The following is a 16659-nucleotide window of genomic DNA, read 5'->3' as shown; positions in this document are numbered from 1 at the left end:
CGGGGAGCGGGGCCGGGCCGGGGCGGACCCGGGGGCGGGGCGGGTCCCTCCCGGCCACACGGCCTCCATTTTGCGGTGTAGCTGCTGCAGAGAGGCCGGAGGCTCCGTGCTTTTCCTTCAGGTGAGGCGCCTGGGGGCGGGCAGGGGGAAGAAAGGCGATCAGCCCGGCGCCGCGCGCGCGTCCCCCGCTCCGGGCCCGGCCGCTCCCCGCGGGAGGCTGCGATGGGGCACGGCGGGACTCGGCGGCCGGCAGGTGCCCCGCCGGGGGAGGGCGCGGTCCGCTGGGGAGCGGGAACCAGGTCCCTCGCCGTCTCAGGGCAAGTACCGAGAGCGGTACCGCCTCCGCGCGGACGGCCGGCCAACAGAGCCGCGGCCCTGCGGCGAGAGCCCGCGGCGCTGCGTGACCGCACCGAGACGGGCGGCGGCTCCGGCCGCAGGCGGGGTCCTCCAGCCGCCGCAGGGCGGGATGCTGCCCGCGCCGAACCCCGCGTTACATCGCCGGAGTCGATCCCGTCCAGAGTCCCCGAAGCAAATAAAAACCGTCCGAACCTGCGATTCCGACGAGAAAGGCCCGCGAAGCCTCGGGATGGCGGCTCCCATTGCATTCCGCTGCGGGACGCCGAGGGAGGGCCGGTATCGGTACCGAGCAGAGCCCGCCCTCCTGTCGGCTGTACGGGCGGCAGCGGCCTCTGCCCCGCTCCGCGGCTCTCGGGCTGAGCTCGGAGCGGGAGCAGGCGGTCCGAAATCAGGTACTGCTGTTGTGAATACGTGTATCTGTAAGACGGGATATGACGAGAGCTGCTTCGGTACGCGCTGCTGTCCGGTCGGTGCGTTCTGAAGGGACTTCGAGTCCTGCTGTCGGAGAAGCCCGTATCGCCATACGGCACTGTGCAGCCGGCTGCGGAGCGCCTGCAGGGACCGGGGCTGAAGTCCTTACCTGACCCCTTCACCACAGTACGTCTGACCAAGAAAACGCTGTCACTTTTCTGAGTTACAAACACAAGAAGTAGGAACTGGGGTCTTGCTAGAGCTGGTGATCACACGAAACGCTGCCAATCCCGGTGCCGGCCCCAAAACGCACCAGCAGTTACCCACGTCCCAGAAATGGAACCCACGCAGTGCCAGTAAGGAAAGAGTTAAGCACTGCAACAGGCCGTGTACGTCACAGGTGTGCACGGGTGGGTGATCTGCTAATCACAAATACCGCCTTCCTTGCAAAGGAGGCTTGGAAACCAGAATCCTAAAAAGCTTTTGTGCCAGAATTTGTTTGACAGCCAATGGGGAACATGGCTGAAAAAACTGACTTCATTCTACATTAAGTATCTCATCAATCAATTTAAACACTGGTATGTTTCAGTACAGATAAAATACTGCTGGGTCCCACTTGTATACTAATTACACTTTGTACAGCTGTTGGAACAGCTGACCTGCAGCCACCGGCTGCTGCTGCCTTACAAAAAGCAGTGTGAGCACAGGAGATGTGATACTGTGCACACCTGCCTGTTTTACAGGCTTCACCTTACTGCCTGCTTAACAGCGTGACTTTGATTGAATTACACGGAGCGTAAAGCTGCAATAGTTTGGAGGTTTTTAATGGCCAGTTTTGCTGACACTCTGTTTTCCCATTGAGTGGAAAGAGTGACACTGAAACCCAAAGGAAGTGTTGGCAGTTGTCTTCTTCCTGAAGGGAGCTGCAGCCCATGGTTAAGTAACAGAAGTGGAAGAAATGTGTGGAAAGCCAGAATGAAAAGTCAATGCACATAGCTGTCAGTAGTAGATACTGCACAGGTACTGCCCGTGTGCTTCTTCTGAGGGAAACATATGGCAATTAGCAGTGTTTATGATTAAAGTGTTTACAGTTATGATTTCCAAGTACACCTCACACAGTTCTTCTCCTTTTCTTACGAAGAAAGCCCCCTGAAGCAGTTCTCCTGCTTTATCACTGTGAGACCACATGGCTGTACTTATCTACAAGATTGCTTTGGCTCTCATTTGAACTAACCTGCTCTAAGTTTTAATGTTTTTCACAGTAAGTCAGAGGCATTTAAGGCAGCATTTGTGGAATTAGTGGTACAACACAGCAAGAAGATGGCTTTCAGATCCATTTGTTTGCCTGTGGAATACCTAGGAATGCGAATAGTTAGTAACTGTATTACAATTCATTTTTGTATTTCCCATTTTCTTTGATTTGTGCAGCTAGGACACTGCCTCATAAACATGCAATGAGTAACTCCCAGTCCCTGTCTTCTTCTGTTTCTAATCCCCCAGTCCTTCTATTAAGAAAAGGATTGAAATAGTTATTAGCAGGAAACAGAAATCTCCTGCACAAATGAAGTAATGCAGGGGGAGTACAGTAAGATGTGGGGTACTGGGGAAGTAGCTGGGAGCTGAACTCCTGCCTGGATGCTTCCTCATTTTGGTGTTTTGTTTGAGCGTGAGGGCAGTAGTATTTTGAAATAACAAACAGAAATAATTCCATTGGCATAAAGTATTTGTAGGGAGGCTAAGATTGCTCTTTCTGCTCACGAATTTTGAAACAGCATCTTCACTTATTTTTAAAGGATTTAAAAAAATGAAACAGATCCCCTCCCTTTCCAGCCAGCAGCTCTTGCACAAGAGACAACACGCCTGGAGCTGCTGTGGAGGTCGGTTCTGTGTGAGGCCCCCACCCAGCAGCTCCTCCACCTCTTTCCCTCTTCAGTTATGCAAGACAGGAATGCCTCACGGAGGCATTTTTTGGCAGAACAGTCACTTAAAGACTGAAAGGCCTGCAGGCTCAGGAAACAAACACTTGCAAAACTTTTCTATGCCCTTTTCTTCAATTTATTGTATGTCACGTGTAAGTTTGTATTGTGCTAATACAAACCTTCATCTATAGTGTTATCTTCTTATGCTTAAATAAGCTCTTTGGATTAAAATTCGGATCTTTGCAAATCCTTTTCACGGTGCACTGACCAGCACTGGGCGCAGTTTAATTCTGCAGGATGCACCATGTCATTACCATCAGGAAAAGAAACACTGAGTCATTTCTTATGTTTTGGAGACAGACAAATGTGGGATCTTAATAGGGACTCAAAGGTCAAAGTAATAGACGTGTGGCTGCTGAACCACCCTGGTCCTCCCACACTTGAGCTGTCCTGCTTACTTGTCATACTTGTTACAGCTAGCATCAATTCTGGCTTGTGTTATTCAAGAAGTTAGAACTTCTTAGTTTAAACCCCATTATTTGATCTTTGAAATCATTTTGGTGCATGCGTCTATTTCATAAGAACAGCCAAAAGCAGACAAAAGATACATTTCTATTAGATGGTTCTCTGTGGGATACATCAAGTACTGTTCTCCTCTCAGGAGCTATTCCTGTGAGTGAAGGGGCACAGGCTGACAGGATACAAGCATGGAATTGAGCCTAACTCTTCTGTCTCTGTTCTGACACAGGCTCAGCCCCTTCCTGCTGAGACTTCAAGCTCTGTAACCTGTATTTCAGAATTACTTTTGGAGGTTCAGCACTCTTACTGTGCTTCAACATATATCTGACCTAATTAAGGTAGCATGTAATTACAAAGTTGATGATGCTTCTCTTCTGAATTCTGCTTGCTGTTCTGTGTAAAGAAAATAAAAAGTATTAAAAAAAAAAAAAAAAAAAAAAAAAAAAAAAGGAAAAGGTTTGTGGTTTTGTAGCTGATGAGTACTTTTAGCAACACTGAATGAAGTAACTGAGTTGCTCAAGTAACGTCACAGTTACTAAACCAACAAGTGGCAGCTACACACTCCTGTAGTGACTGACAGGGAATTTTTTTTTTTCTTCCAGAATGTCCTACCCAGGTTATCCCCCTTCTGGCTACCCTGCTTTCCCTGGCTACCCTGTAAGTATGGCTTTTACCTGTGTTGCATTCCCAGTGTATTTAGAGTCAACATCCCTTCTTACTGTATGCATGTAAATAGCAGCTGTTTTTATCCATATATCCGTCTCTGAGTGTGACTTTACCTTTATCTCAAATGAACTCCAAGAAGGAAGTCCAATATATATTTTATAATATCGCCCGTTGTTCCAGAGGGTGGGTGGCTGCTTCTTGTTCAGGTTGTTACCTTGATGTTTTTAGTCATTTTCATTCTGTTTTGTTTTCTCATGCATATAGCTAACTACCTCAGCAAAATGGTGCTTTATTTATTGATTTATTTTTAAAGCATTGGTAATTGCTAACAAATATGAGGGTCTTTAGGAACAGGGTATTGTCTGAACCAGCGTCTACCAAACCACCTGTATGCCCACATCCTGGCCATTTCGTTCAGGAGTAAAGCTGCTGAGCAATCCAAGCTCAAGAGCCCAGCTTTCCCACAACACTGAGTAAATATTTTTCTGAGGATATTGGACACTTTAACTTGACTTTGACCCCCAGTCCTTCAGCCACAGTACTTTATTCCACCTTCAGTTCATGACTGAATGGACTGAAAACTCCAGTGAAACTGGAAGGCTGGAATGTATCAGGCATGGTTGATGTTGCAGTGTTTTGTTTTGTTTTGTTTTTTTCAAAGCTCAACACAACATCGTGCTTTAATTAGTAAGGCACTGAGCATAACGTAATTGTGGCAATACTATTTATGCAGTACTTGACTAGACTTAAAATAGAGCTCAGCCCATGTCCCACAAGATAGTGAAAAACTCAAAGAATATGCAGTAAATTCTTCAGTTATTTTGCTTTGCAATTTACCCAGACTCCCTCTGAAACACCAAAGTCAGTCAGACTAAAGAGATAACCGTGTCAGAAGCCAGACTTTCTTAACTTTGGGATTTCTTTACCCCATTCAACGTTCTGCTGAACCCTCACAATTGTCTCTGTTCATTGCAAGGGAGTTGGACTACATGACATCTAAGGTCCCTTCTAACTCAAATGATACTATGATTATTTTTTAAGCCGGCATCTAAAATCTAGCAGCTTCGGTTCACGAATTTAAAAGACCATGTAGATGCCAGAGTAGCCATGCTAGGCTTTCTAGTCTGCAATAGTGCAAGAAATCAATGTGAAATTATTTTCTGTAATATTGATAGTCATCCTAGCAGGCCTACGGGATCCTAACCTTGGATTTGCAAATCTAAATCCTATTAAAATCTTTTTGTTGAGTCTGGCTGAACAAGGTTAGACTGCACTGCTGGGGAAGGGGATCTTCCTGGGCACAATGGTGTGGTGGTGGGGATCTTGGGACAGCCAAACCTGAGGAAAACCTTTGAGCTAGATTTTACTGCTAGGGAGATGCAACAGAGGACCCAGCCAGAAGGCCCGTGTCTAGGTTTAGGGAATGCTGCTGCTGCTCCTAAGAGCTAAACCTAATCACGTTATTACACATATATGGACATTTTAGTAGCTTGAGTTTTCACTCTGTAATAGAGTACAGACATCTCGTGGGTTCTTTGTATTTCAGCCCACAGGACAGGAGTCTGTCTATCCGCCCGCTGGGCAGTACACCTACCCTGCTGCTCCTGGAGGATATCCTCCAGCAGGAGGAGGGAGCTTTCCTGCAGCACCACCCAGTGCTGGGTATCCAGAGGCAGGAGGATATCCTGCCCCAGGGGGCTTCCCTGGAGCTCCCCAGGCTGGAGGAATGCCATCTTATCCTGGAGGTAAGATCCAGCCCTTGGGAGTTATTTCTGTTGTAACCAAGTCTTTGTGCTCGGGAAAGTAGTAAAGAAAAGCAAGCGATTGTTCAGTGATCAATTTAGGCAGCAGGGTCTAGACAGCCAGATTGCTACATACCAATAAGTACCTGCATGCTAATAGCAGAGTTTTGATGGCTTTGGGTTGTGAGCCACTGCACAGATAGAGAGAAAAGAAACAATCTCTTGTGCAGCTCAATGCCGTGGCTCATGTTGTGCCAGAAACCAGAAATGCTGTGCGCTAAAATCTGTTATCTGCTCCTAACTCCCACAGGCCCTGGGTTTGGCGTGCCTCCCACTGGCCCTGGCTTTGGTGGCTATCCCCAGCCTCCTGCCCAAAGCTATGGTGGAGGTGGACCAGCACAAATTCCTGGTATGTGGATGTTTCCGTGCCATATGTATGATACGTCAAGAATCCAAGGCTAAACCAACAGATCCCAAGATAGATAGTAAGAAAAAACAATAGGCCCTTAGCTTTGTTACTGTTAGCCATTGAGGTCTGTATGCTGTGCGTGTCCTCTCACCTTTCCTGACAAGTGAAGAGAAGGTGAGAATCACCTTTATGTGCTGCATTCAAAGGGGATGGCTGTCAGTGCTTAACGATCGTGATGTAATTGGTTAGGTGCTTATCCTTCTTCAAACTGCACTTATCTGACCAGAAATGTTAAATTGGGAATCCACACTCAACAGATATCTGGCAGTTCTGCTCATCTCAGAGACATGGATATATTTTTCAGGAACCTGAGCAGATATGTGTTCACAGTGATCCCAGGAATTACGAGGGAGTGGAAAGGAGAATGCACACCGCTGCTTAAACCCAGTGCATTGTTCTTCATGCTTTGAGTAGTCAGTTACCATCAAAAACATTTTTGTCCTGGGATGTCAGTTGCGTCTGCAAGAAATTCAGAGCAGCAAACTTTCTTTTAATGATTGCTTCACTGACTTTAATAATTAAGCTGCCATTAAAACAAGAATAACTGTGCATATGCACTATAGATAAAAATACCAGTTTTAAAAAGTGGTTGCATCTTTTGTATTCACAATGATTTTGAACATGAAATGAGATTTCTTCAGTTCTTGCACCAGTGAATTCTCAGCATTTGTTGTTAATATGCTGTAGACATTTTAACATAAATAAAATGACTCTGCCAGAGAGCACGGGACGTGCATTCCTCATTTGCATGGACCATCTTGGCTTTCATCAATGGCAGCCATATTTAATAAGGAGAGATTCTTCCAGCTCTCACAGCACCAGTAAATTTAGCATTTTTATTAGTGCCTCACTAAAGTATCTACCAGAATGCTTCGTGATTGCTTCTTCCCACTGTTCTCAATGGCAAGAGCTTCAGTTATAGGTATTGTTACTTAGCATATAGGTTATTGCTGTGGTAGACCTGTAACTTACCATGTTTATAAATGGTTTTACTTTCAGCTTAAGTAGTGTTTATATAATAAGAACAAACATAATTAATCTGTTTATCTTGTTATTTCATTCATTTTCAGTAGGCTATCCTGGTGGACAAGCACCATCACCGACGCCTGGTCCGGTATGTGCTGTGTGCTCTTTTATCTTAATATAATAAGATCTTAATGTTGCTTCTCTATTTTTTTCACCTTGCTGTTAGTGGGAGATTGGGTGTATGGCAAATATTAGGGAGGAGGCCTGAATACGAGCTGGGGATGCGTCACAGACAAACAGGCACTGATGGCTGAAAATGTATTCTGATATTATTAATAAAGGTTGTTTAATAACAGTCCCTCATTTTGTCCCCAGTGCAAGGAAGAACTGCTATTAGAGGCAGTTCTGGGCAAAGGGGAACTCAGGTAATACAACCCTGAACGTCACTGCATCACTGCAGCACTCAGGTTGTCTATCACAGAATTTCAGAGGGGCTTTCTGCTACAGGGAAAAAAGGAAAAAAACCAAAACAGAGTATGCATCTTGCCATGCAGAAAAGTAATTGATTTGTTGACATTGCTTTCAATAGGATTCCGATTTACTCTATAATTTGAATAATTAATTGAAAGTAATAAAATGTAAGCTGTCATGTATTTGCCTACAGGCATTTTAATACAGTGTTTCTCAATGAGTTTGATATGAAAGGGTATGAATTGGTCCTACATTATCAACTGTTTCACACTGACAAACTTTCCTTTGGTGTAAAAGCAATGAAGTCATTGCAGAGTTCCTGGCCACACTCAGAATACACCCCAAACAAAACCATCAGTCAGTATCTCTGTATGCTCAACATGCAGGCCTGCATAAAGGCATTGCTCTGGCAGTGGTGGTCAACCAAAGCTGTTCAACACAACTGTCACCCTGATTTTGTGTCAGAGAAAAACGGTGAGCCAGCAGAACAAGTGGAACAAACCATTCTGTGACTCCTCCCTCTGAAGTACTCACTGCTAAGCAGTTATTTAAAGTTGAATTAGTATTGTGCAGGATAGCTAGTTATACATCGCTTTTGTTTTCAGCCTGCAGCAATGGCTCAGTACACTCAGGGCACAATTCAAGCTGCTCCAAACTTTGATGCTGGAAGGGATGCAGAAATTCTGCGCAAAGCTATGAAGGGTTTTGGTAAGTAAGCAACAGGCATTACATTTGTAACGTGTTAATGCCATTTGGTGCTTCAGTTTGTACCTAACCATAAAGGTATTCATTTTTCCAAAAGCTCATCAAAAGTCACACCAAAAGAGATTTAGTAGAAATCTCTTTACAAAGAAAATTTGGTAAACAGACTTAAATGATATTCATGCACTTATTATATAACTATGCAAAAATGTGAGATTAAAAAATGCACTGCCTTAGATGGATTATTACAAGGTTATTATTACATTGCTGTTCTGTTTCCAAGGGACTGATGAGAAGGCTATCATTGATGTTGTATCTAACCGCTCCAATGACCAAAGGCAAAAAATCAAGGCAGCTTTCAAGACGATGTATGGCAAGGTATGTTCAGCAAACAAAACCCATCATTTCAGCTGATGTGTAACTGCCAATTGCATTTTAGTCTTGGAGAGTGGTTTGGGGCATTTATTAAATGCACCTCTTTGGGTTATATTTTTCACTGCATACCATGTAGACACCTGGTATTCAAGTGTTCTGATACCTGGTAGAAGTGAGGGCATACAGCAGTCTGGCAAGGTCCCTCAGCAAAGCAGAAACTTTTCTGAGCTGACAGTACTTAGAAGACAGAAATTAATTGAGATTAAACTGTCTTACTGTATGATGTTCCTGAGGTTTTGTGCACAAATATTAGTGCTGAAATAACTTTTTTTTTCCACTAAAAAGCCAACTGATAAATTGGTTGAGGATCACTGCTAAGGCACAGTGCGCTGGAGTAACTCAGCTCCATGCCATTATTGCTGTAACTCCGCTCACCTGAAAACTGCAGACACGTCTACTCCTGTTGCCCCCTTTATGATACAAAATGGAAGGTTCTTTTCCAAAGGAGTCTGTCTTGCAGACACTTGCTTTCAAATCATTTCTTTTCTGTGCTTTTTGCTGTTACATTTTTATCTGCTTAGTAGCACTGCTCTGAAAGAATCACAGAATCCTTAATGGTTAGAAAAGACCTTGAAAATCAAGTCCAACCGTCAACACGTCACCACTGTGCCCACTGATCACATCCCTCAGTGCCACATTCCCACATCTCCTGCAGGGACAGCGACTCCACCACCTCCCTGGGCAGTCCATTCCTGTGCACTGCTGCTCCTTCAGAGAAGAAATTTTTTATAATGTCCAACTTGAATCTCCCCTGAAAAAATCAGCTCTTTCCCCACCAGGCCGAACTTGTTGGTTTGTATCTAAAATACGATAAGTAATTCTGCAAGCAGCTGGAGCTGTAGGGTTGGAAATACTTGATGCAGGAAGGAACTGAACTCAGCACTCCTTCCTCAGTGAGCACTCCAGTCACTACAGAGTTACAGATGTGTACTGCTATCTGTTTTACCAGTATTCTCAAAGAGGGGAGTGATGGCCGTGCTCTTGGTGGCTATTAGGGATTCTCAGGAGATGGATAACAATGTAATGTGCTGTAGCAAACAAAAGCAGAAGCTCATCAGCTGCTCTAATCTGGGGGTGTGTGTGAAAATTTGTGCCATTTGAACAATGTTTTAAAGTAATTTCTAACTCCCATATTATATAACAATGCCCTTTTTGTGTTTCTAATTGGACAGGATTTAATTAAAGACCTGAAGTCTGAATTAAGTGGAAATGTGGAAGAACTGATCCTGGCACTCTTCATGCCTAGAACCTACTATGATGCCTGGAGTTTACATCATGCAATGAAGGTATGGTTCTCCTGTGAACAAAATAGTTCAAAACCATCTAAAAATGCTCATTCAAGAAAACAAAATACCTGATCTCTGCACTGTTGAAAAATCCTGTGGAAAACAAATCTAGGGACTGTTGAGATTAGAATTCTTCTCTGCTGCATGTGCCAGTACTGCAGGATTGGTCAGTTTGCAGCAGCTGTCCAGCAGGGAATGAATGCTGCACGATTGAATTTTATTCTCTGCCCCTCTCTTGGTCATTCTTTTTGCTAGAACCTAATGAGAGCCAGAGTTCTTTTAACCAATAAGCACTGTTTACACTGAAGTTGCATACCTCTCCCTGCTGGAAACAAGCCATAGCTACTAACTGATAGTTTTAGATAACCTAATTTTTTTTTAACAGGACAAAAATGAAGGAGTATTTTCTTAAGGTCAGGGGATGCAAGAATCTCTTTGGGTGTTAAATCCACATTAGGGGTTAGGTGAGCTAGCTGATTTAACCTTCTAACTCAGGTAAACTGGTACGTCCAACTTACCTGAATTCCTTGCTCGAGTGGCAGTGGCTGACTACTGGAAACAAGTCACTTAACTCAGATAGCAATGCAGATCTCTAAAGAATACGGAGCACAAATGAAGATCTAGCTTTAGTGGGAGCAAGACCCACACAACCATTTAAAAAAATTAACCATGTTACAGTACTACTTAGAAGGTTCATATAGATTTAAGCCTACGTAATCCTTGCTCGAATAGTGATGGTCATGCCAGTGGATGTGTCTGTACTCAGAACCCCCAGATAAATTCTATCCTGAGAGGAAACCAGCTATGAAAAGTTTCTGCTGGTCCTCCATGCAGAGGAACCAGTCACCTTTGGAATAAGAAACGCACCTTCACAGTATTTACATGCATATGTCTGACTTTAAGGGCTATCAGAAGGCTCTGCCTTCCTCCAATGTGTTCCCAGAATAAGGTTGCCAAATTATTTTTTCATTTTCTTCTTAAACCTACACTCTGTTACCTATGGCTGACATTGCCATAGTAGACAGGGTATTATTTTAAGCCAGTGCAGAACTGAGCATTTCAGAAATCTTCATTCCATGTTCAGCATTTGGTGAACTTGGTGCTTTCACACCAACTAGAATATTGTTCTTACAATAGGAATCGTATCCTCTTTTAAAATAACAGCTGATTGCTTATTTTTACAGTCAAACAAAATGAAGTAGGTAGTGCTTTGTAGTTATGCCTTCTTTTGCTTTGCCTACAGGGAGCAGGCACACAGGAGAGAGTGCTGATAGAGATCCTTTGCACAAGGACAAACCAGGAAATACGAGAAATAGTGAACTGCTATAAATCAGAATTTGGAAGGGACATCGAACAAGACATCAGAGCAGACACTTCTGGACACTTTGAACGGTTACTTGTGTCTATGTGCCAAGTGAGACAATTTTTATTTTTAAGACATGCACGTGCATTCCTTACATATATCCATAACTGTTCCATAAATGAATTGCCTGTGCCTGCTTAGCCAGAGACAGAAGCCAGCCCTAGACTAATTTCCTTTCTAACAAGATACAACACCTCAACTCCTCCTCAAGGAAGAATTCCTTCTTATCTATATGACAGATTGAGCGACTTAATCGAGCACTCTGTATTCCCCACAGAAGACCTGTGTAAATACTTTGAGCAGATGCAATCAAATAGCACATGCTGTAAGCAGTGCTCCATGCTGCTGTTAAAGCCAGGTGCTTTTCTTTTTTTTTTGCGTAACATTATTTGGGTAATTTTGTTAGGATGACCCTTATAGCACGTAAAATATCTGTGAGAGTTCCCTCAAGCAAAACATCACCTTCCAAATCACATTGTAACCCTCCCTTCAGATAACCAGCAGTACACGTGTGCTACCACTACACTCCTGTGAACACTGAAGGCTGCTTATCTCATGTTATTTACTGGGGCTCTTTTTGTATTGAAGAACAGTAACTTGCTGTTATCCATGTTTAGAAAGAAATACACAGCATGTGCAACTTCCCACATTTTTCTGATACACCTGCCTTGAATTTCTACGACTCTTCTCTACTCTGTTTGCTTCTACCTTTATGAGAGCTCAGCTATTCACCAGGCATTTGAGTTACAAAATCAAAGTCCACAAGAAAGCAAAGCTTGAAGCTCATGCTAATTTTTATTTTGATAAATCCAGTACAGTAACTGACAACCACATAATTTAAATATTATATTAACAGCTACAGACACAATAGTATTTAAGAGTGTGTATTTAGCCTACTCAGCCAATACATTTAGCAGCATCCATCCATGCACTGTGCAGCAAGAATGCAAATCCCAAAGCGCATAAAATGTCACATAAGCCCTACTTGACATATTACAACTATAGTAAGTATTTTCTGGATACATTCATAGTTGAAATTAGCAATTCTAAATATAATAGAGGACCTGAGATATTTCAGGTGTGCATATTCAGAAAGGTAATTCATTAGTTCATTTAGGAAGATTCATTGCAACTTGAAGCCTAGAAACAAATCAAGAGAAAGCTTTCATTATTAAATAAAACAGAATTGAGTGCAGTTCCTGAAAAAGACCAGATGAAAATGTATTTATGGGTGAAGCAACATATGAGTGTGTACGTATATATATACAAATACACACGCAGTATATCCACAGTTTAAACCAAACCCTACGGACAAAGTTTTGGGCCACAATTGTATTTTTTTCTAAGAAATATTAATCCAAATAATAGTTTTAAAGCAATGTAATGTATTTCTCACTGGTATCACTCATCCTACTTCAAGCTTCGGAGATACACGCTTGGGGTCTGTACTCCAAGCAGCGAAAGCACAGCTTCTCTGTGCTACTTCCTTTGACTTCTGCTAACCTTGCTTTTAGGGTAACCGGGATGAGAATCAAACCGTGGATTATCAAAAAGCTCAAGAAGATGCTCAGCGTCTTTACCAAGCAGGTGAAGGAAAACTCGGGACGGATGAATCTTGCTTTAATATGGTGCTGGCAAGCAGAAGTTTTCCCCAGTTGAGAGCAACAGCTGAGGCGTATTCCAGGGTAGGAATTCTTCACTGACTTCAAATGAGTTTGGTCAGCATATTTTGAACTAAGGTTCCAAATGTTGCTGCATTTTGTGATCCACAAGTTAATCTCATTTATTTGTAGATTGCTAATCGTGACTTAGCAAGCAGCATTGATCGAGAATTTTCTGGAAATGTGGAACGTGGCTTGAAGGCTATTTGTAAGTGATACTTTCTTCCTTACTCTTATCCCCTAAGAATTTAATTTTCTAAAAGTAATTGAGGAAGAATCCAATTCAGCACTGGCCATATGGCAAATGAATATACAATCTGAGACCCTATTACTACAAAAGTAACTTTAATTATTCAGATTATTCACTTTGCACTTGGAGGAAACAGACATCTAGCTGGGGGTTTGAAACCAGAGAAGGTTACACAGAAACTACTTGTCTAGAAAGACATGTGACTACACAGAAGCAAGGGACACTGCTTAGCACCGGTGGTTCTGTGTTTCAGAGCCCTGCAAAATGAAGCCAGTGCCACTAACAGAGGCAGAGATAGCTGAACCACCCCACATGTGATCTCAGACCCACCATGAACCTACTTTTAGGCATGGTTCACTCTACAATCCTCTGCCACCACTTACCCCTCAAAAGCTCAACATTTCTGAGGAGAACATTACCAGAAGAGAAGACCTGTTCTGATTTCACTAATCCCTGCCAACTTATAGAAAAGCATTTCAAATTTGTTATGACTTCTGACAAGATCAGTATGAGTTACTGAAGTGAAACCAGTACTCTGCACACCAGCTCTACCACTGTTTACCAAACTGACAGCATTTCTGCAGCCATAGTGATTAAAGGCTATCATACTAAATAAGTTCTTCCCAGATTATATTCTACTGAAGTTCTGCAGGAAAAAATGATCCCTGAGGATCACATAGAAGAAAAAAAAAAACAGTAAAAAAAATCTAACAGATTTAGCAGATTCTGTAGCTATTTGTGAATGAAAACTATTTACTTTTGTACTTTTGTTACTGGGGGCCTAGCAATGGAACACCAGTAAAAGTGCTCATATCCTGGTACCAGCTATGTAAGGAAAAGAACTGGAAACAACCTGTTTGAGAATTAAGGTTTCAGTCACCTGTAAAAAGCACTTTCAGAAAAGTTAACTGGTAATATCTACAACTTTTCTTGTGAAGTAATAACTCATTTGTTCAGCTTCAAAATAAACCCACTTTAGCAAAACAGTTCCTGTAATCCAGAATAACAGAATCTGTATTGACAGCTACCTGCAGCTGACTACAACATAAATCCTGAACTGATCCTGCCAGTATCACTGTACAATACTGGAACTAATCCTAAGAATATACCTTCTTGCAGTGCAATGCGCCTTCGATCGCCCAGCCTTTTTTGCAGAAAGGCTTTATCATTCTATGAAAGGAGCTGGCACAGATGATTCTACCCTCATCAGAATTGTAGTCACTCGCAGTGAGGTAAGAAACCTTCTCCTCTGTAGCCTTCCACTCCTTGTGAGGTCTATCTTCTCTAACCACCTTTTTATGCAGTCCTTCTTTCACAGCTGTAGCAATCATGCATTGCAGTAAAGCTTCCATCCATTTCAGATTTAGATGAACAAAGTTTTGAAGACAGGTTTCATAGAATTTAAGTCTCTGGCTAAATAGCAATGCTGCTTGTCTTCCTTCCTCACTGTGGTTGTTTGCCCATGTAGCAGAAAAGCATCTCAACTTCAACTCTATGAAGTTAGGATACTACCATGCTACCAAAGCAAGGAACAAGCCAGCCTCTGCTTTGGGAGCAGCTGTAGAGGGACCAGTTGGCTTGTACAAATTACAGAACTGATCAGTTGCACACTGCACCCTTGACTTGTGTTCAGCGTGAGGAAAGAGATGCACACTTATATCTAGGAGTTAAAATCATACTTTGTATTTAAGTCTCACACTTTCTTTTATCTTCTTTGCACAGATCGATCTGGTGCAAATTAAACAGAAGTTCACAGAAATGTATCAGAAGACTCTGGCTACAATGATAGCAAGTGATACAAGCGGCGATTACAGGCGTTTGCTACTGGCAATTGTTGGTCAATAGAAGACAGTTACCTGGTTGTTTGTTTTCTTTTTTAAAACAAACCGAAGGACATGTAACATGCTTCATGCAGACACTGACTACTCTTGAGCGTAAAAGAATAACATATAATCAAACACGCCTTCTTGGTGATTCATTAAGCTTTTTGCACTTACACTTGCCTTAATTTACAGCACATATTACTCTTTATTGTATAATAAAAGATATATCTTGTCTACTAGCCCTAAGCCTTAGGTTTGTTTGTTTGCTTGTTTTTTTACCCAGACAAAACCACCTCCCCTCTTACAAACTCCTGCACAATTACTTCCTTGAAATCTCTAAACTTAACTACAGAGCTAACTGCAGACGACAAAAAAAAAAGGTTCTCTAATAAGAATTCTTTTCTGTCTTCCCCTCCTAACGCTGAAAAAAGCAGCAAGTGCTCAGTTTAAGCCACACTGTACAGTTTAAGCACCTTGGCAGAAGATGACTATGCCTTCTCTATGTAAGTTCTTAAATTAGTTATGATTAGGAGGTAGTTAGCATTGTGCTTAAGGCAGCAATAGAAAGGAGAAGCAATTTCAAATCTAATTTTGAAGTACCGCCTTGTAAAAAAGTGGGTTATATTGTTCTCTCATTGTTCAGTAATTTGCTGTAAGCAAACACTAACACTACAGAGCATGTGTTAATCCAAGTTGAAAGTGACAGCGACACACACAATACAAATGATGCAGCAATGGTTTCAGAGGATTAAGGAAAAAAGCTTTGAGTAGTGCATTTGTTTTTATAGAAAACCACACTGAATCTGTCCCCAGCCGTAAATTTAATGGAAGCATGAAGTCCAGCAGCTAACAATGAGTTTCCTAACATTCCCAAGCAATGCTTTAACTAGTGAATATCATATATAGGCCTCACACACAAAAAGCAAAGCTCTTTTTTTCTTACCCCTCTAACAAAACCAGTAGCAGCTGGTAGAATCCATTCTTATATGGCAAATCTTTCATTGTACACACGTACATAAAAGTATTTGTAAAACAGTAACAGATAAAAAAATCCACCATGCAAAAATCCCTCAAGTATTTTCACTTCTATTAAACATTCAGCATTATGTCTGCCACTGAACTAAATGTGCGCAGACAATGCGAACTGGGCTGCCTTCCTGGCTCAGCTCAGCAGGTGGCAGCAAGAATCTCAGCAGCACAAAGCTCTATTGAACAGGAGGCCAAAAAACCATCCTCAAACACATTCTGTACTTTCAGGCCTGCTTTTCAGATTCGCTAAAATGCATTCACATTTCTCAGAACAGCCAGAACACCTCCCCACCCCCACCACCTCCCAGCTCTTCTCCTTGCAGACAGCAGCACTGCAGAAACCACAGCTCTTTGCTTTGCTGTTGCATCCGTGGGCTGGCAGAGCTATTGCCAAGCATTTCCCCCTCCCCACTGAGAACAGACTAACGCTAAGGATATGCAGAACCTTCCTCCCACTTAAAATCCTGGAAGCGGAAAACAAAGCGAAACAACTTACAGTTTTCTGAGAGGCAGGATACCTTTTTTTCCTCTTCAACAATGCAAGAATTAGAGACAGCTCCAGACTCTACCTTTCAGAAACAGCAGCAAAC

At 42.6% G+C, this 16659-nt stretch overlaps 1 protein-coding gene across 3 annotated transcripts; it reads left to right on the top strand.

Moving 5' to 3' along the window:
• The first annotated feature begins 8 nt into the window (after window positions 1–8).
• On the top strand, window positions 9–15901 carry ANXA7 (annexin A7). Of its 3 annotated transcripts, none has more exons than XM_048946787.1 (13): window positions 23–121; window positions 3809–3863; window positions 5419–5617; window positions 5925–6023; window positions 7157–7197; window positions 8126–8228; window positions 8506–8600; window positions 9830–9943; window positions 11187–11357; window positions 12821–12991; window positions 13100–13175; window positions 14337–14449; window positions 14940–15901. In XM_048946787.1, exons 2-13 carry the CDS (start codon window positions 3810–3812, stop codon window positions 15060–15062), a joined length of 1359 nt encoding a protein of 452 aa, XP_048802744.1. In that variant the 5' UTR covers window positions 23–121; window position 3809; the 3' UTR covers window positions 15063–15901. The 3 variants fall into 3 exon arrangements, with proteins under 3 accessions (XP_048802745.1, XP_048802744.1, XP_048802743.1); XM_048946786.1 differs by having other exon boundaries at window positions 7154–7197; XM_048946788.1 differs by lacking the exon at window positions 5419–5617 and having other exon boundaries at window positions 9–121; window positions 7154–7197.
• Window positions 15902–16659: the final 758 nt, after the last annotated feature.

This window comes from Lagopus muta, chromosome 5 (assembly GCF_023343835.1).
Source record: "Lagopus muta isolate bLagMut1 chromosome 5, bLagMut1 primary, whole genome shotgun sequence".
NCBI lineage: Eukaryota > Metazoa > Chordata > Aves > Galliformes > Phasianidae > Lagopus > Lagopus muta.
The sequence above is the reverse complement of the archived record's forward strand: the minus strand, read 5'-3'. Positions and strand labels throughout refer to the sequence as shown.